The 20,017-nt window shown below is 49.3% G+C and overlaps 5 protein-coding genes across 5 annotated transcripts; 2 read left to right on the plus strand and 3 right to left on the minus strand.

The window, feature by feature from the left end:
- Positions 1 to 378: 378 nt before the first annotated feature.
- F4812DRAFT_464049 (RTA1 like protein-domain-containing protein) lies at positions 379 to 1,625 on the minus strand (the record flags this gene model as incomplete). Its single annotated transcript, XM_047938302.1, has 4 exons — positions 379 to 681; positions 746 to 1,119; positions 1,200 to 1,335; positions 1,398 to 1,625. The coding sequence occupies 4 exons, from the start codon at positions 1,623 to 1,625 to the stop codon at positions 379 to 381; spliced, it is 1,041 nt and encodes a 346-aa protein (XP_047785366.1).
- A 1,171-nt stretch (positions 1,626 to 2,796) lies between these two features.
- F4812DRAFT_453763 (uncharacterized protein) lies at positions 2,797 to 4,068 on the plus strand (the record flags this gene model as incomplete). Its single annotated transcript, XM_047936530.1, has 3 exons — positions 2,797 to 3,147; positions 3,214 to 3,721; positions 3,776 to 4,068. 3 exons carry the CDS (start codon positions 2,797 to 2,799, stop codon positions 4,066 to 4,068), a joined length of 1,152 nt encoding a protein of 383 aa, XP_047785367.1.
- Positions 4,069 to 6,473: 2,405 nt separating this feature from the next.
- On the minus strand, positions 6,474 to 7,510 carry F4812DRAFT_464052 (Cloroperoxidase; the record flags this gene model as incomplete). The annotated part of the gene is made up of 4 exons (XM_047938303.1): positions 6,474 to 6,664; positions 6,729 to 7,000; positions 7,070 to 7,319; positions 7,408 to 7,510. The coding sequence occupies 4 exons, from the start codon at positions 7,508 to 7,510 to the stop codon at positions 6,474 to 6,476; spliced, it is 816 nt and encodes a 271-aa protein (XP_047785368.1).
- A 1,417-nt stretch (positions 7,511 to 8,927) lies between these two features.
- On the minus strand, positions 8,928 to 10,956 carry F4812DRAFT_447925 (monooxygenase). The gene is made up of 3 exons (XM_047935812.1): positions 10,631 to 10,956; positions 10,131 to 10,567; positions 8,928 to 10,069 (listed from the first exon to the last, which is right to left on the minus strand). The coding sequence occupies exons 1-3, from the start codon at positions 10,810 to 10,812 to the stop codon at positions 8,949 to 8,951; spliced, it is 1,740 nt and encodes a 579-aa protein (XP_047785369.1). The 5' UTR covers positions 10,813 to 10,956; the 3' UTR covers positions 8,928 to 8,948.
- A 1,304-nt stretch (positions 10,957 to 12,260) lies between these two features.
- F4812DRAFT_469474 (putative nonribosomal peptide synthase) lies at positions 12,261 to 19,730 on the plus strand (the record flags this gene model as incomplete). Its single annotated transcript, XM_047938882.1, has 2 exons — positions 12,261 to 16,724; positions 16,911 to 19,730. The coding sequence occupies 2 exons, from the start codon at positions 12,261 to 12,263 to the stop codon at positions 19,590 to 19,592; spliced, it is 7,146 nt and encodes a 2,381-aa protein (XP_047785370.1). The 3' UTR covers positions 19,593 to 19,730.
- Between the last annotated feature and the right edge of the window lie 287 nt (positions 19,731 to 20,017).

Consider the following 20,017-nt stretch of genomic DNA (forward strand, 5'->3'; position numbering starts at 1 on the left):
AACCCTAACCCTAACCCTAACCCTAACCCTAACCCTAACCCTAACCCTAACCCTAACCCTAACCCTAACCCTAACCCTAACCCTAACCCTAACTATGTAAAAACCGCACAGCAGACAAAATTCATAACTATGATACATCCTTTCACTCAGGCTTCCATGACCTGTCCTTTTCTCTTGCCCATTCAAAAATCGAGATGTGGCCAATCTTACAAGCCCTAGATAAATCAATTTAGAGACCAGCTGTGAGTGTGCCACTCATGAGCCACGGACGTGGCTCTCCTGCTCTTCAGTGTTGAGTGATTGTTTGTAAAAAAAATTAATCTTTTCTTTTACATAGACAATACACACACACACACTTGTCACCAGCTCTTCCATGACTTACAAACCCACGTCGACACCACCTCGATGGGGGCTCACTTCTAGTAGACTTCCTGAGTCCAACGGAATGAAGAGCGATCTAGATTTGCCATCTTTTCTGTTTTTCCACCACTTCCAACTTCCACGAGGGAAGCTACTGTCTGGTCCTCTAAGCACAATACCCGGGTGTACAATATTGAGAAGCCCTAGGGCAACGAGCATGGGAAAAGCATCTAGACAGAATTGGAATGCTTCATGCTGAAGGAAAGGGTTTGAAGACGATGCTCCCTGACTAAACTCGATTAATCGGAACACGATGCGAATCTATCATTGCAGTACCCATTAGCATCACGTGCCAGGCGAAGTTCTTGATAAACTGATCACTTACCACAATGAGGACCATTACTGCCAGCAAGGTCCATACCAATGGCCACACCCACTTCGCATTACGTTGAAGGCCGCGAATACGTTCCAGAAACGAGAGCCGCCGCACGAAAGACACGGCGAAGAAGGTGAAGATCAGCACGAAAAACAGCTGAACGCCTATGCCCACCATATAAATGTGTGTCCCGTTCAACGCCGCAGCGGGGTCATCTTGGTTCGCGAGCATCGCGCCGCCGGCGGCTTGAATTAAAAAGGAAAGAACATCGGCTATGACGAATATTTTGGACAAGTACTCGGCACGAATGCGGAGGAGACGCCGCTCAGGAAGTATGTAATAGGTAAGTCTTGCGAGGACCATGTAGGCAAAAGCGTTGATCCCTTTACATATTGGTAAGCATGAGTTAACGCGGGTAAAATCCCAGTCGGACGTGAATGATAGACGAAGCGGTGTTTCTTACAGAGGGGAGCGAGTAGAAACAACAGAGTCGAAAACGTGACGTATTCCGAGTTTTGTTGGTCATGGGCACCCAGAGTTCGAAGCACGAAGCAAATGCATTCCCAAAGGGAGCCCATAATAATCACCCAGCAGAAACTCTGTTGTAGCACGACTTGGTTTAGTTTGAATTCCTGTCAGACTCTCATAGGCTCGGATTTACCTTCTTAAAAATGACTGCTTCTATAAGATGTGCAGCGCTCGTCAGGGCGAATCCGATGGCGACTGTGAGGTTGTACTCCCAGCTTGGATAGAAGCCGTAGTTTGCATTACAGGCGTCGGGTGGAACGTGGCCAAAGTGGTCTGGAACAGCCGTCGTACAGGTTGGTTCCGCTCTCACAGTGAACGTTGTAGGGGACGCGAAGGTCGAAGTTGACTCGAGTGTTGCCATATTGTGGTTCTGCTTTTACTGTCTTGAACCTCACTCTTGTGTAAAGACATGGCTGGTCTTTTATAATAATGTCCAAAGCAGATTCTGATAACGCATCAAACTTGACGGTTGCCAAAGAAACTCTTCGCATCTCGCTTTCTTCCCGCAAAAACGAGATGTTTGGGCTCATTGTCGACCTCTCACTAAAGGCTTGAAGCTGCGGCTAGGCTTTGATTACGTTTGATACACTGATTACGTCTCTCCTGTCACGTTATAGCGAGGTTGTAAATGGCGTGGGATCATTGGCTCAACCATCGCTTTCCTCGTTTTGCAACACAGCCCACTAACACACGGAGGCATGAGCCCCGTCGCATTAAAGTTTCCACCCGGTCGCATTATGGGGCTGTTTGGAACAATAAGCGGTGCTTTGCTTATAGCTCGTGCCACCCTAGTCGATAACCATGCGCTATCCTATCTCGCTTGTGGGGGAGATCTACTTTATTTTGGACGAATTAACACAAACCTCAATTTTGCATAAGCCGATGAGTGTTTGTAACTTTAAGCTTATTATTAATATTGCTTATACGAAATAAGCTGAAGCTATACCAAACTTTATCGTCGTTACTGTTATAATACATCCACTAATATGTTATAATTACAGGGCATTAAAATTAAAAATAAACGAGTTAAAAACATTTTTAAAGGCGTTTTTCGCTTTGTTAAAATTTTAAGCAAGATTATTAAAGTCTATTAGATGTAGTTAAATGTACTGTGGAACTGCATATAAGCCAGATTATAATGGGGATAAGTCAAGCAATACCCCTAAACGCATTGCTAATACTATTTCCATGCTTTCGGTATGTTCCCAAACAGCCCCTATATATGTGCCCGTACAGTCCAGTACAGTGCCTGAAAATAGTAGCTGAATGATTGCCCAAATCGGCGTAGCTGCGTTTGAGTCATTGCCGCGCCACGGGGTCGTGTAAGCACGCCCTTTTGAGATGAAATTTTATCCGTGCCATGAGTATTTCTTATTCCTGTTGTGATTTATGGAGCAGAAGTTGAAATATTGACATCTCTCGCAGGTCAGGTCATATTATATCAGTACACCAAGATGTCGGAAGACCACAGCAACAATAGCACGCCGTCGTCGATTGACACGTCGACTGACCTTTTGACTCCGTCGGTTGACATGTCACCACAAGACGTTGCGACCAGCAAGCATCGGCGGCGGCCGGTACCCGGGAAAGGATTTCGCAAATCGAGGAAAGGTTGTTATAATTGCAAGCGACGGCGAGTGAAGTGCTCCGAGGACCGGCCTGCATGCGCCCAGTGCGGGCGGATGGATCTGGTCTGCGATTATCCCGCTGCTCAGCCATCTACTTTAGCTTCGCCGTTGCATGCACCGTCTGCGCATTGCTCCTCGATGGTGCTAAGCTTTAATGACTTGCGATTCTTTCACCACTTTCTTATTGCGGCCTACCCTTCCGTACCATCAGGCTTCGATAACTTTTGGAAGGATGTTGTGGCAATGGCACCTGAGGTTAGTTGATTGCAATCGGTAAAAGTAGCTCAATGATACAACACTAAGTTCTAACCATATGCGCAGTACGACTTCCTCGTTCACTCAATACTAGGCATGGGGGCACAACACCTCACAATACACGCCAGCGCAAACTTCTCACGCGAAGCCCTGTATCACCGCGTAAAAGCCATCCAGACTCTCAATAAATCTCTATCGCAGCCATGCCTTTCCAATGCTGACGGAGATGCTCGGCGTGCTGCCATTATGACTTTAATGTTTCAGTCCTCTTACATGCCAGATGGCATGATGGATTTTCTCTCGACCCTACGGGGTTGGATGATTATTTCAAAGGCTGTTCCGCCCGATTTTGAGGAGTCATCGTTCAGATTATTCACAATAGATGCTTATGTTGAGACCATGAGAAATCGCATTTCGAATCCTGGCGAAATCGACCAGGCCAGTGCCACCGCCCTTGAGGACTTCTCAGCATCACTTAGAACACTAGCTCCTCATTGTCGGGGCGTCGCCGAAGTTCAATATCTCTCCACCATGGAGAACATTGTCGAACTAGCCAAGGTATCCTTTACGGAAGGTGAGTCAGGCTGATTGCGACCTGTCTCGCCCCAGATCTTGCTAATGAGGGTAGCCTGTCTCAAATTGGTACCATGCATCGCGATGACCAACAAACTCGACGACAAAGAGTTCGAGAATTTCATAGACTCACGCAATCATACTGCGCAGGCGGTTCTCGCTCACTTCTTTATGCTTCTGTGCTTGCTAGATACGGCAGCTTTCGGCGCAAGGGCACAGACATTTGCCTTTCCCAGGCCTGTGTTATTATCATGGATCAAGAATGTAGCCAAGAAAGTGCCGAGCAAATACAGACACTGCATGATCTGGCCAGCTCAGATGGCTGCACTTTTGGAAGCGCAGATGTGACGAGGCAAGATACTTCACTGTCCCCTGGTTCCACAGTCATAGAACATGGATGAACATTGGTAGTGGATTACACACAGAAGCGGGCTAAGTCAATCGCAATTAGACGGGAACACTCCTTATACTGGAGGAATTTATTCCGACAAGACTTTTAAAGGTAGAAGTAAGCCTTATTAAATTAGGGGGGTATATAAAAAGTTAAAAATATTTAAATTAAAAAAAATATTATAATATATTATAGGAGAATTTAGGAGGGGTAGAAGAAGGGTAGCCTGGAGGGATGAGTTGATGCGGGTTTGCCGCCCATGATCCCCTCGAGAGACTTCGTTTGAGATAAATCATCCAATGAGCTAGCACCAGTCCATGTACTGATAATGTCTTTGCCAATCGGCTGGGCGCGCGGTGGCAAGCTTGGAACATCTGTATTGTTAAGGATCGAACATGTCATGGCCAAAGTATTCTAGATCACAATTATATACTTTATAATAGTTTTTTTTAGTTGGACTCGCTTCATATGATTTGCAACAGACATTAGCTCCGCTCCCAAGTTCATGATTACAAGCCTAAATAGGTGATCTTGGCCGTCCTGGCTGCCCAGGCTACGGGCCGCGCCGCCATCCGAGGGAATATCAAGGGGCTGCAGGCGGAGAGCTCGAACCGATATCTCCAGCTCAAGTCTTTTGGGATGGATAACGAAGACTACATGTACTCGGCATCATCAGCCTTATACATCGGGCTACTGTCCTATCCAGACAGCTGGGCATGCCAGCCCAACCCTCCAACAACCCAGATTACTAAACTACTCTGAGCTTCTCCGACCTCCGCGGCGACTTCGAAAAAGCCCGGGTAGAAACACTGATGACGGCTGGCAACTAATGGAAATGCATCATGATGCCGGGATCCTCTGTTCTATTCGATGTTTGTCTTTTGATGAACCGTTACGGAGAGGTAGTCGTTTCAGATCTCTTCTACCACATGCATTCGATAGAGGATGTAGATCCGTGCTATCTTGACCTAGCTTGGCCGGTATTTATTGCTGGCACGGGGTCTCACGGCGATGCAGAGAGACAGGCTACATTGAGCAGCCTCTACGCAGCGATGTCTAACGTTTCAATGTATAGAAGGCCTTACTAGTCACTAGTGAGGGATCGATCCTTTTGCTTGACATAACGCGACGAAACTGAAGCAATACGCCAAAGTCCTGGAATTTCTGAAGACATTCTGGGCTGGCAGCAGACCGGATTGGCGGAAGCTTATCAGAGAATGGGAAATGACAAAACGACATGTGTTGCCCTACTGAGCCGCAATATTTGCGGAGAGTCAACATTGCTCCTACACTGTCAAGTCCCCTAATTGGCAACCCATTTTCCTAATGAATTCCCAAGAGAGGCTAGCGTGCCCATTCTCAATTTTCTCGAGAGGAATACCGAATAAGTTTGTTGAAAGGATTACCAAACCAACGACTATAGCTTGATATATTCGTCCCACTAGGTTTTATTCTCTGTTTACAAACTTGCGAGGAATGAGTATTGAGTTCGTAGAGTATGCGTACCAAGTGCTGTTCACACCCAGCGCGGCGGATGATTCTAGCTAAATGTTCAAAATATTCCGGGGATCCTAACATTTCCAATCGAAGGAGGATCTATCTATCTCCAGATCTGTCTTTGTTCACGCATTTGTGAAATCCGTTGGATAATTCTATCAACGTATAGCTCAACGTATAGCGGAGGGCAATATCTTTGTATAATTAAGTACTTGAAGGAGTTCTACCAGCCCAAAACGCCTTCATGCTGTTCGGGAGACTAGAGACTTGCGCGAAGCTTCAAGGCATTATATCGTAGGGAATGGAGCGTGTAGGATAGAACTTAGCTACGCGTAGCAGGGGCATAAGTGGCAGGCCTAAATACATACTTGACTGGCCACCTTCCAACATTCTTTACTTCTGCTACTACTGTTGTCTTCGTCAACTTCAAGCAAGACACACTTATTACTTGCTTATCAACTACTGAATTTCTGTAAGTAAGAATTCTTCGTACGATAGGAGAATGCAATTTCAAACATGGTGAAGCCAAATTGATGCTAGCTATTCTTGAACGATTGAAAAGGATCTCTAACCGTAATGGTGTAAGTTTTGTCCGTACACCATAAAACGATAGGAATCGATGGCAACTATCTTTTCGGGATATTTCCTATACTGCGGATGTATGACTTGTCACGTAAAGTGGGAGGAGATCTTATAGGTAATATAACGGTTGATCAAGAAGAAAGTAAGATCTAGGCTAGTAGTGTACAGGAGATCGTTTTATATATGGCTCAGCTGATTAGGTAGTGATAGTGGGGATCCCTACGGGATCTCCCTATACTGCGATATGACTTAAACAAGTAATACGTGTGAGATATCGTAACAATCACTTTGCTGCGATGGGCAGGAGCGTCGGCCATCGGCCTCGGATGTGCGGAGCCTCCCGTTTCTTCTCAGCAGTTGTGTTCAAATCTCGACCAGCGAGGTCCCTTATTTTATCCTGCCCTTCGAGGAGCTCATCCGCTGTCAGTGTCGCCGGTGTTGTCCAGCCTAGCTCATAGGGAAAACGTTCGTTCTCTGTCCATTGTTAGATCGAATAGCCCGCAGCAGAATGGGTCGCCAGGTAGGGGATTGAACTTACGAAACACGTATTCAACCCGCGCCTTGTCGACGGTCATGGTCTCTCTATCGCCTAGGACCATGATGAATGCTGCATTTTCTGCGAAGATGAAGTTGCTGGCGCGAAAGGACAGCGTAAAATCCGGATTCATGGCCTTAGAGGTTTCTACTCGAGCCAAGAGGGCGTTTACCGCGATTTGCATGTCAATGATATCACCGGTCCAGTGAGAACGCGTCTCGTTGAACACAGCCTGGTTGAGGATGTCGGCTCGGCCAAAGAACGCGTCTTGGCGGCTGTGTGGACAAATCCAAGTTAGCATACTCGCACAAGACCTTAGAGACAGCAATTGATATAGAACAGACTTGAAGTACCTCAGACTAGCATCATGCTCAAGGATATTGTGCCGTATAAGGTTATCAAGGGAGAAAGTCGTGGCATTGGGCTCGGGATTCGTGCTGATCGCCAAGTCGAAAAGGTTTGAAACGACCGCTGGTTCGAAGCCAACACCCTTGTTTACACCTTTTACCAACGTGTCCCTGTCGATATCTTTACCGCTATGAGGCAGAAATCCGTGGTTTGCGAGCGTGTTGAGGAACGGACAAGGGCCGCGGACTGTTTTCGGGTTAATGTTTGAATCGTTGAGCACTAACCACCCTCATCCCCTTCTCTGAATCAAATGACTATGACAGAATAGACATACCGTCGTCAGGTCCAGGAGGATTCCAGGGCACTGGGCAATTAACATCTATAGCGAGCACTGAGCCGAAGGCTGCCAAAGCAAACATGCAACGAGCTAGCTTCATGATTAAGCAATGGACTGGTATGTTAGATGGAATATTTGGAGGCCGCTTGTAGCTTAGGAGGATGAAATGTCATGGGATTGGAAAGGTGGTCGGTCATACTTATATATGTATCCATCTTTGCTTTGACCTCAGGTTATTTGACACTTGTATCCTGCCGCTCATGAGGCGGCCGCATCATGCATTCTGCATGCGGTGGAGCTTTTTTTTTACTACTATGAAGAGACCAGCTAATCTGTCTCGATATTAGCACGGTCATGATATCTACTTAGGTACGCTCGACTCCGCAAAAATACCAGATAGAGTCGTGTCTTCCTAGTTATCCACACATTGAGCAGGGCATAGTGAAGGCCCATTGAGGGTTATCAGCTCAGTCATGAATCCTGAGTCGGATGGGACGGACGGGAAACAGGTGAGCATTAGGCGACCCCTGGAGAAAGGCCGAAATAAAGGAAACATTGTCGCGTTCGTGCATCTTAAAGCGAGGAAAGCGAGGAAAGCGAGGACCGTAGTACCGTGCACGGGGCTTGGCTGTCTATGTGATCTACGCGTACGTTAGAGACATTTGACTTCGTCTCCCCCTTTCTGATCTTCGCGCTTGTACAAACTGTTTGAAATACCGAGCATCAGGCGGTTTCCTTCATCCCATATGAAATGAATGGAGACTATTGACCAATAGCAGCGGATGGTGAAATCAAGGAGCTGGGCAGACTTTGCCGTTCATGCATTTCGGGGTCGTAACTAGGTCTTCCGTTCGAACGTGGCTCATCTGGCCCCGGAGTGCGTGGCATATGGTGCAAAACGAGGAAAGCGACGGCTGGTCCAATAGGGTATTCGAGCTTCTAAACCCACTTGACTACCAAATTGACACTGCCTCAAGTCAAGCCGCGACCAGCTAGTCGTGAATGAACTTGTCAAAGGGACTCAAAACCTAGGTCCAACGTCTAATGTAATGCGTTCACTGGGAAATTGAGGCTTGATTTAAACTTTCCCTCGTTTTCACTGAATAAAAGCGAGACGTGACGAATTTGTTCACGGCTCTCACGTTAGCTTTCTCCCCAAAACTATAGCTGAACATTATAAGAGACGCGGTTACGTCTTTATAACAAGGAATAGTTAATTCTAAAATAGTATAAGTAATATTATAATATATTAATATTAAAGTTAATAACTGTTACGGTCAGGAGTCACTCAGATATCTAGCGGAGCTAGATATCATCGTGACTCCCTCCCTGACTCACTCGTGAGTCAGGCCTTTCTTCTTGTACATAAAGCCGCCTGCAAGGCTCTTGATGTTCTGATTCTCCAGAACATCAGAACCAGAACATCATCGTCCTTAGTAGCCTCCTTTTGGTTTCGTGATAATGACGATTATTACGCTTTTTATAACTTTTAATAAAACTATTTAAGTGATTTTTAACCTTGACAATATTTAACAACTTTATACAAATGTAATTAATTTCGGTATGAAAACTGCCCCAACAATCGCACCTACACCAACAACCACAGCATTCACTAAGGAAAACTTCTCTAAGAAACCTCTCTCTTCTACCACGCGGCCCACCTTGTACAAAGGTCGCTTTTGTACAATACTTCTTGAGAATCCCTCGACTTCGTAGTCGCCGTAATTTACTTGCTCCATCAGCTTTTGGAACTCCAATACCGTGCCCGGCCAAAGGTTGGTTACTAGCCCCGTCTCGTTCTTGTACCAATTGTCGCATCGGGGATCGCTCACGGCGAAGTCTTTGAGCAGGGTTTGCAGCTTCGCATTGTAGGCTTCGGTCTTTTCCGGGCGCGGTGTCAGGCTAAGCGAGCCTCCCTGTTTCCGGGCCTCCAGCACCGGCTTGATCAAGCCGTTGATGTACCTGCTCTGGGCCTCAATCATCAGAATGAAGCTGTTATGAAGCAAGCCGGTGTTAGGTCCAAGTACGATTCCAAGATTCGGCATGTCATCGGCGCAGGTGCCCAGGTAGGCCCGGGCACCATCCTTCCACATATCGTGCAAGGCCCGGCCGTTCCGGCCGTATATCTTCATGGGATGCAGGAAGTCGCTGGCTCGAAAACCGGTCGCAAAGACGATGAGATCGTATCGATCGTCCGCGTCCTCCGCCTGCCCATCGGTGCCGACAACACGCACAGTATGGTCGTTGATGCTGTGGATAGGCCTTGCCTCAAGCTCAACATTGGGAAGATTTAAGGCCGGGAAGAAATAATCCGAGACGACTACCCGCTTGCAGCCCACCGGATACTTGGGCGTCAACTTTTCCCATAACTCGGGCTGATTAGGCAGCTGTTCGTGCATCATGTCCAAAGCTGCCTGTCTCAGCTTCAAGTTTTCCTCGTGCCCAGCAAAGTTGTTGGAGATGTATTCTGTTTCGTTCTGGTCCACATAACGTCTACGCCAGTACCGCTGCCAAAAAGGAAAATAACGGTAAATTGTTTTCCTCAAGTTGGAGATCTCGTAGTCCCCGCGAGGTAGGATCCAGTGAGGCGTTCTTTGGAAAACCGTTACCTTGCTCGCTACCTTTGCGAGCTCAGGTACGATCTGGACTGCACTGCAACCTGGAAGGGAGAGAAAAGGTCAGTTGGATGGGCAACAGGCTTGCTATCACGGTCGACGTACCACTTCCTACAACGGCGATTCTCTTGTCTTTCAAATCGTATGTCCAGTCCCATGTAGCACTGTGCATAGTCTTGCCGGTGAAGGTATTCAAACCTTTGATTTTTGGCCATTTTGGTTGACTTAGCTGGCCCACAGCGCTGACAAAGAAATCACTAGATATCGTGTATTCGGAGATGGCCTCGGCGTCTTTGGATCCTTTGGCAACCCTTACGTGGGTGTTCCATTTCTTCAGCTCGTCGTCCCAGGTCGCGGATTCGGCAGTGGAGCAGAACCGGATGTGCCCGTACAGCCCGTATTCCTGTGCCACACGGGTCAGGTAAGACAGAATCTCTCGCTGGCCTGGGAAGTCTCGGGTCCAATGGCTGTTGGGGGCAAAGCTGTAACTGTAGACAATGGCCTGCAAGTCGACAGCGCAGCCGGGATACGTGTTGGCGTGCCTATTAAGCATTGGTTAGACATTATCAACTTGTATCTCATATGAGGACGTCGATATTTCTCACCATGTCCCACCAACCCCGGAAGACTGCTCCAGAATGACGAAGTCCCGACAGTTATTGCGTTTGATCAGATCAATGGCAACACACATGCCCCCAATGCCGGCTCCGACGATGACCACCGAGGTATTCGTGAGTTGTTGTCCACTACTCAGTAACGACTCTGAGCGGACTTTTTCGAACGCCATGTTTGCTTTAGAGAGAAATTCAATAGAGAAACTTGGTAGTTTTTCGTTCTTTTCTTTTTCGTTTGGTCTCTGTCTTTCTTCTCTTTTTTCTTTCCTCTTTCTCTCTTTGCCTCTCTTCTTGTATTCTTCGTCTCTCGGTTTTAGCCCCCTTGATGCTGGCAGTGTGTGGCGCCATCATAACATGACATGCTGGCAACGCTGACATGACATACACCTCTACAGGGATGGGGAAACCTACATCTACAAGGGGCCATCCGTCCCACATAGTGGGTATCTATATTTGTGTACAAATTTAGCTGTAACGATAAATCTACATGTAGTAAAAGGGAAAATAGCTGCGAGGGCGTTGCCCGATGCATTAAGCTTGGGATGTACATTTACACCCTAACGTGGTGGCTGGGTACATCCCCACTATAGTGGAACAAATGGCACCTGGGCTGTATTACAGGTACTCCTGTATTACAGTTTATGTAGGTCTACCATCCCTGTAGTAGCGTGGAAAATCTTTATGGGGAACGTTGTAATAAGGCGCCTAGCGCGTGGGTGGGTATGGTCCCTGCCTTGGGCGGCAGCGGCAGAGCTAGTGTAAAGCAGCCGAGCGGGGAATGGCACTGGCGGCCCAGGGGTCAGACCCACGGAGCCGCGAACCTTGCATTTGCCGATCCGGCTGGTACCCTCTAGAATTAACGGCCGGGTCTTGGCATATTCATCGGATTAACTTCTAAATAATTATTCGAATCACAAATATTAGTAAATATTGTGAAAGATACATTATAAAACTTTACAATACTTAAGTAATTTCTTTATGTGAATAGTGCTTTTATTTAAATTTTTAGAATTTTCTTTTGTGCTTACTCTCCGTATCAAATTTAAGTAGTGCTTTTAGAAGTAAATGCTAACACCCGGCCACTAATTCTCCCGCGTCCCAGTCCGGTGCCTTGCCGTGTTCATAAGTTTTCTGGTATGCGTTCGTAGTTTGGATCCGAACAGGCCCTTCGTAGTGCTTATGTCTGCGATTCTTCAGTGAGGGCAGATGCCTGAATTTTGGCGGCCAAGGCCCAAGGGAGCTGGAGTTGGTGAGCGGCGAGCGGCGAGCGGCAACGCTAAACCAAAGTTGTTCGGCACCTTAGACGGTACTCTAGGGGGATATGAAAACATCAGCTGCAAAGGTTAATACCATGACCTGGAGACTGGGATTGATCCGACAAGGGCACAGCGGCAAAAGCTAAGCAGACGAAACTAGCGATTGCATCAACAATAGGGCCTATGAATCACGATATAATGTCGCTATATTACTTGTATGGTAATCGAGGTTAGTGAACAACGGTAGAAAACGCAGACCTCATTCATCCTCTCCAGATACCTACTATAACAGCCGCAGCCGCAGCCCACCAACTCAATTCAACTTCGCACAGCCCTACACCTCCCACTATCAAAAGTCGGCAAAAATGAGTGGTGTACTACTTTCGTCTAACGACGTGGATGTCAACGTCAATGCGCGAACACTTTGGGCCGAGGGAGAAATCCAACCAGCCGGGAATAGTCGACAGAACGTGTTTTCGGGACGACAGTTCCCCGCAGGCCATCTTCCATCTCGAGCGGACAGGTCGATCGAGCGTGATATTGAGGTTACAGAATGGCCTCAACATACCAAGCTAGATCGAGTAGTCGAATCCGCGTGGGCAACACTTCTTTCTTGGTACGGCGAAACGACCGATACCGTCTTCGATATCGTGGTGCCGGTAGCAGGAATCGAGGCGTCACTTGGACTTAAAGCTGCGACTGTTCGTGTTGCCGTAGAAGGCGACATGACTTTGAGTGCTTTACAACACCAAATTGTCCTATCTGAACAGGCGGCTTTATCAACCACCGAACCTGGTAGCAAGGGTGCCGACCTGGGTTGGCAATCCCAATCATTGCTCATGGTGCAAGCCGAAGTCGAGGCAGGCGAGGCGCCAATTTCCTACCAAAGCACTGTAGACTTGAACGACTACGCCGTCATTCTACATTGCGAAATCAAAGATACTTCCTTACTCTTGAAAATGGCCTTTGATTCGACTTTGCTCGGCGAGCAGCTCGCATGGCGAGTCACGGACCACTTCGGTCACATATTGCGCCAAATCTGCCGTGCCGATATGGTCAGAATGAAAATAAGCGGCCTAGACACCATGTCTGAGGAAGACCTACGCCAAGTCTGGACTTGGAACGCCAGTGCACCCGAAGAGGTAAAGGGCTGCGTTCATGATCTCCTTACTGAGACCGTCTCTCGATATCCAGATAAGATCGCTATAAGTGCCTGGGATGGGGAATTGACCTACACTCAATGGGACCAGCTTTCAACCCAATTAGCCCATCATCTTGTCCACAGCGGTGTTCGTCCTGGAGACGTGGTCCCGCTGGTTTTTGAAAAGTCCATGTGGGTGCCGGTCTCTCAATTTGCCGTCATGAAGGCTGGCGCGGCGTCCGTGGTAGTCGATCCTTCCCAGACCAAGGAACGCATTAGGATGATCATCGACATCGTAAAGGCCGGGCTCGTCCTATGTGCTCCTTCGACAGAACCCCTTGTTTCTGACGTGACCGACCACGAACCATTCGTGGTGCAGAAGGAGACTGTATCGGAGTTGACCATTCGAACAACGTTGCCTCTCGTCAGGCCGAGCGACCTGCTCTATGTAGTATTCACTTCAGGAACCACAGGGACTCCGAAGGGTGCTGCAATAACACATTCCAACTTTATGTCGGCAATCGCGCATCAGAACAAATATTTGAATTTCAAACCGACGGCAAGAGTCGCAGCTTTCAGTTCGTACGCCTTTGATGTGTCCTGGTCCGATTTCATCCACACCCTCGCGGCCGGAGGCTGTCTGTGCATACCTTCGGAACACGACAGAAAGCATGACTTCGTTCGATACATGATAGAGAATGAGGTGACCTTTGTACACCTTACGCCATCGGTCGCCGCGATTCTCGACCTGGACAAAGTGCCAACACTGGACACCGTTGCCCTTATCGGCGAGGTCGTGGATTTCGACAAGCTACCTCAACTCAGAAACATCGAAACCACCATCATCACATACGGCCCAGCTGAGTGTACGGTGACTACGACGGCAGTAATCAATAACGGTGGGACTACCAAGGCTACCATTGGATGGGCGCTTGGATCAACGACCTGGATCGCCGACCCAGACAAGGATGCCCTTACGCCCGTCGGCTTGATCGGAGAGTTGCTCCTAGAAGGGCCACTGGTTGGAGCAGGATATCTCAACAATCCCGAGAAGACAGCGGCTGCCTTTATCGAGGATCCAAGTTGGTTACTGCGTGGTGGTCCCGGAGTGGAAGGCCGTCGTGGCCGTCTTTATCGAACAGGAGACCTGGTACGCTACAATCCCGATGGCGAACTAATCTACCTCGGGAGAAAAGATACCCAGGTCAAAATCAACGGTCAGCGTACGGAGCTAGGCGACGTCGAACATCACATCTGTCGAGTTCTGAATTCGACGCCGGACGTGGCAGATATTATCGCCGATGTAGTCACACCAGAAGCCACCCAACGTCCGATCTTGGTAGCCTTTTTGCTCATGCCCACGACAAGTGTCGAAGAACTACCCCAGAAAGCTGCGCCGCTTATAGAAAAGCTGGATAAAGAATTACCCGATCTGGTGCCAGCTCACATGATCCCAAGTGCATATATTCCGATGACCGACCTTCCGAGGGGGTTAACGGGAAAGACAGACCGAAAAGCACTCCGTGAGATAGGTGCCAAGTTGGACCGTATAACACATCAGGGCGCCAATTCCGCACAGCACATCGAACCTACTACCGAAGCCGAGATACAGCTCAGGGATCTCTGGGCGTCAGTGCTCAATCTTCCAGCGAGCAAAATTGGGGTACAAGATAATTTCTTGCGCCTTGGCGGTGATTCTATCGCCGCCATGCGGCTAGCAACCGATCTAGGAAGAAAGGGAGTCTTGTTGACGGTCCCGGATATCCTCAGACAGCCGCACCTCGGCGATATGGCCAAGCTCATGTCACGAAGTGAGCTAATGGCACGGGACGCCGTGCAGCCGTTTTCCCTGTTGAATACAGGGATTGACAGGGATGACGCTTGCCGCCAAGTAGCAGAGTTGTGCTCTATCGACGCCTCGCACGTAGAGCCTTCACAGGTCGAGGATATTTTCCCTTGTACAGCACTTCAGGAAGGCCTGTTGGCCATGACCGCGAGGAGCTCGGGCAAATACGTGGCTTGCCAAATTGCCGAACTGAAGCCAGAGGTCGACGTAAGCAGGCTTCAGGAGGCGTGGCAAAAAGTCTCTGAAAGAGCTTCCATACTTCGCACGCGCATCGTCGACCTACCGGGTCAGGGCCTAGTACAGGTTGTCCTTCGAGAGGCATTGCAATGGCAGACTTTTTCTTCCTTGGAGGAATATCATCAAGACAGAAACAACGCCGGCAAAGAACTGCAGCAAGATGGTATCGAAAATGCTGCGTTTGGCCTAGGCACACCCTTATCACGTTTCGCAATCATACATGATGAAACAGCAGGTAAGAGATACTTAGCCCTGACACAGCATCATGCGACATACGACGGCTGGTCCATGCCACTGCTGCAAAAAGAGGTGGAAAAAGCGTATGGCAGGGAGGGAGACCTATCCTCACTTCCGCTGCAAGGGTTTGTGAAATATGTGATGGAACAACATGGCGAAGACGGGATTTCTTTCTGGAAGCGACAGTTTTCCGAGATAGAAGCATCGCCATTTCCCGCCCTCCCCGCTCAAACGTACGAGCCAAAGCCGGACACAGTCATCAACCATTCGATAGAAAGCGTTCGTTGGCCCACTTGCGGCGTCACGCCCTCTTCCGTACTTCGCACGGCTTGGGCGACGCTCGTCTCCTGGTACGTGGATTCGCCAGACGTCACGTTTGGAGCTGTCGTATCGGGCCGTCAAGCTCCCGTGCCAGGAATTGAGGACGTGATAGGTCCCACCATAGCCACCGTTCCGCTCCGAATCCTGGTCCGCGGAACCGTCGACGAACTATTGCATCAGGTGCAGCGACAGGCGATTGAGATGATCCCATTCGAACAATACGGCCTCCAACACATCCGTCAAATCAACGAGGATGCCAAGTATGCCTGTGACTTCCAGACACTTCTGTTGGTAGATCAATCAGTCGAGGATGACACAACCGATAGCCCGGTCTTTGGACACGCTCTAAGTGACCAAGAAATAGATTCTGTCTCGGAAAATACATATGCCATGATGCTCACCTGCCAGACATCGGAGTCAAGGTTAGATATGAAGCTAAGCTTCGATTCGAACGTTGTTAAAGTGGACGCGGCGGTACGGCTCCTTCAGCAGTTAGAGCATATATTAGTTCAATTCGCCTCTGTCGATGGCTCTACAGAGATATTCGATCTCAGCAGAGTTAGCGAGCGTGACCTGTACGATATATGGAAATGGAACGCTGTAGTGCCGGAGACCGTCGAGGACTGTGTTCACAATGTATTTGCTCAGAGGGTTGCCGAAAGACCCGACGCGCCCGCCGTTTGCGCATGGGACGGCGAGCTGACATACGCCCAACTAGATAGGTTTTCCACACTGCTGGCAGGCCACCTCATCAGCTCGGGACTCGGAGCCGGTGACATCGTGCCGCTATATTTCGAGAAGTCAAAGTGGGTGCCCGTTGCGATATTTGCGGTCATGAAAGCTGGTGCAGCATCTGTTGCTTTAGACGTAACATTACCTCGGTCCCGCTTGGAGAGTATCGTGAGCCAACTGTCGGCCAAGATAATGTTGACCTCGAAGTCTTGTGCGAAGCTCGGGGCCGAGATCACCAATGCCCTGACGATTGAAGTAGGAGATGATTGGGATCGTCTCGAGCGGCTATCTCAACCGATTGTGGAAATGCCGATAGTCAGCCCTTCGTCGGCCCTTTATGGTATGTACAGAAACATCCCTGAAATGTCTGTCTTGTATGCGAGTACCCGCTAACGTGACGTGTTTGCAGTACGTATAAACTAAACTCCGCACCCAATATTATCATGCGCCCCAGGATTTACTTTGAAGAATAGCAGACTGACACACGATGTTTCTCATTAGATCGTTTTCACCTCTGGCAGCACGGGCGCCCCGAAAGGCGCAACCGTCACACACGCTAATTTCTGCAGCGCAATCCGACACCACCAAAAAGAGCTCGGCTTCGAAAGCTCATCAAGAGTTTTCGACTATACCTCGTACGCCTTCGACGTGGCATGGTCGAATGTACTGCACACACTGACCGTGGGTGGATGTCTCTGCATCCCGTCGGAGGACGAACGTACGGCCGACATCAACGGCTCCATCAACCGACTGGGGGCAAATTTTATCCACCTTACACCAACAGTCGGCCGCTTTCTCGATCCTACCGCGTTGAAAAGCCTGAAGAAGGTTTTGTTCATTGGCGAAGCGCTCAAGGCGAGTGATGTGGCCAGATGGGAGGCTTCCGGGGCCGAGATCTACAATACATACGGTCCTGCTGAATGCACCGTCACGAGCACAGTTGAGATAATCCAAATGGGAGAGACCACCAACAGAGTCGGTGAACCAGGTATTGGCAAAGGTATCGGCGCGTTGGCTTGGGTAGTCCAACCTCGTGCGCCTGATAGGTTAGCTGCCATCGGGACCATAGGGGAGCTGTGGCTCGAGGGGCCGATTGTGGGCGCAGGCTATCTGAACAATCCTGAGAAGACAGCCAGTGCTTTTGTCGAGGACCCAAAATGGCTCTTACACGGAGTTCCGGGACGAGTGCCTGGTCGCCACGGACGTCTATACAGAACAGGTGATTTGGTCTACTATAACCCAGACGGCTCTCTTGCGTTTGTCGGGCGGAAGGATACTCAGGTAAAGATCAATGGCCAACGCATGGAATTGGGAGAGGTTGAATACCACGTCCGCGAACTTGTTCCTACCGAGGCGGTGCCACAGATCGTGGTAGACGTGATCACCCCGGACGCCACTCAGAGCCCGACTCTGGCGGTGTTTTTGGTCATGCCCAGCGAGGAGGACGATAGTGAAGAAGTCGGGCTGAACGGGCAAACTGTTCTGATGATAGGAAACCTTCGAAAGAAGCTGTCGGAATTGCTCCCGTCGTATATGGTCCCCACTGCATACATTCCTGTTCCCCTTGCAAAGCTGCCCATGACAGCAACAGGAAAAACAGACAGACGAAGGGTTCGCGAATTGGGTAAAGCCTACCGTCCACGAGCGCTTTCGTCACCATCGATCGCGTCGTCGACTACTTTTGATGCTGGAATGACCGATACGGAGAAGACCTTGCGGGATATCTGGGCTAAGCTGCTTGGTATCAAGCCTGATCTTATGGCTGTAGGTCACAGCTTCTCCGAGCTCGGGGGCGACTCCATCAAGACTATGTCACTGGCTGTGGCAATACGCAAGCAATTCGGCGTCAACATCGGAGTACCGCGATTAATCCGACAGCGATTTAGCTTGAATGAACTCGCCGTCCTCATCGACAACTTAATGCGCGGCCAGTCTGTTGAGGAACCGACGGAGCCGACACACACTGACCTGGAGCGCGAGATCGACTTGCTGGTGAGCAAGATTGAATTCAGCCGGACCGAAAAAACCGGGTCGACCGTCTTCCTCACCGGATCAACTGGATACCTGGGGACACAGATTCTCCGCTACACGCTCACAAGGCGTGCATTCGACAAGGTCGTGCTACTCGTACGTGGTCTTAACGAACAGAAGGGGCTCGACAGGGTGATAAAGACGGCCAAGATAGCCGGGTGGTGGAGGGAATCGTTTGCCTCGGCAATCGAAGTCTGGGATGGGGACCTCTCGGCCGAAAGACTAGGACTAAACGATTCACAATGGAGCGCGTTGTGCGGTCGTCCAAGCGCACACGATACCATCGATGCCATCATCCACAACGGTGCGGTGGTGCATTGGAGCACCAACTACGACGGTTTGAAAGATGTCAACGTTGGTTCTACGATACAGCTACTACAGGCCGCGATGGCCTCTCCTCGCCTCAAGAGCTTTGTGTACGTTTCGGGTGGTCTCATCACGGACAGCCGAACCTGGACCGAGGAAGAAGCGAGAATGGCCAACGGATACGATCAAACCAAATACGTGTCGGAGAGATTGGTGAGCGCTGCCGCAGCCCAGTCTCGCAAACCAGGCACGACGTTTTCGGTGGTCAAACCGGGACAGATTATCGGGGACATGTATACGGGTGTGGCGAACCCCGACGATTTCTTATGGAGAGTCGTCATGGGCGCGGTCCGGCTCGGAGCTCGCCCGGTCGATTCGGAAACGTCATGGCTCTCCATGTCGGATGTCCGCCACGTCGCAGAGTCAATCCTGTGGCACGCGACAGGAAAGAGTAACGAGCACTTCGTCCATATCAAGAGGGGCGTCTGGGTCAGTGCCTTCTGGGCGGCGGTCGAGGACCAATTGCAGCTGGAACTGCGGCCGGTCTCGTGGGACGAGTGGATCGGGCTCGCCAGGCAGGACATGGCGCGGGAACAAGAACTCCATCCACTATGGCCAGTCCAACAGTACCTGGGCGCTCTCGGCACTGAACTTGAAGTGACCGAGAACGAGAGCAACGAATGGGAGATGCGTGAGGTGCTGGCAGCCGCGCGGCAGAACATTGAATACCTTCGAGGCAAAGGTTTCTTCAGCCGCAGCGGTAGCGGTGGAAAGCCAATGAGTGGGAAAATAATGACAAGGACCCGGAATATATTCGCTACGGGTTTGAAACTTATAAGCACTTAACACCCGAAGTTGTTCGGGATAATTTATCGACCTAACTTATCCGTATTCAAGCAACTCAATTGTGCGCAAGAATCTAAGTATTTTTTAAAAAAAAAAAAAAATATGTCACGTTAAGTGAGGAGGAGATCTAATGGGAATATAGAAGGTTGATTCAGAAAGAATAAGATCTAGGCTGGTAGCAAAAAGAAGATCGTTTTACATAGGTATATTAGGTACCTAGGTAGGTACGGCTCGGCTGATTAGTAAGGGTGGGGATCTCTAAGAAAGCTCGCTACCCCGCGATAATATGGAGATTTTTACGGCTTTTGATTAGGTGTATGGGGTGTTAGTGGTTTATTCGGGTGTTTTCTCTGTGAACTTAAGGCCTATTATTAGAGGTTTGGGGGCTAAGTTGGCTTCGTAAACTCAACGCTATTGTGCATCGC

Source organism: Daldinia caldariorum (assembly GCF_022478825.1).
Source record: "Daldinia caldariorum strain CBS 122874 unplaced genomic scaffold F4812scaffold_31, whole genome shotgun sequence".
Taxonomy (NCBI): Eukaryota; Fungi; Ascomycota; class Sordariomycetes; order Xylariales; family Hypoxylaceae; genus Daldinia; species Daldinia caldariorum.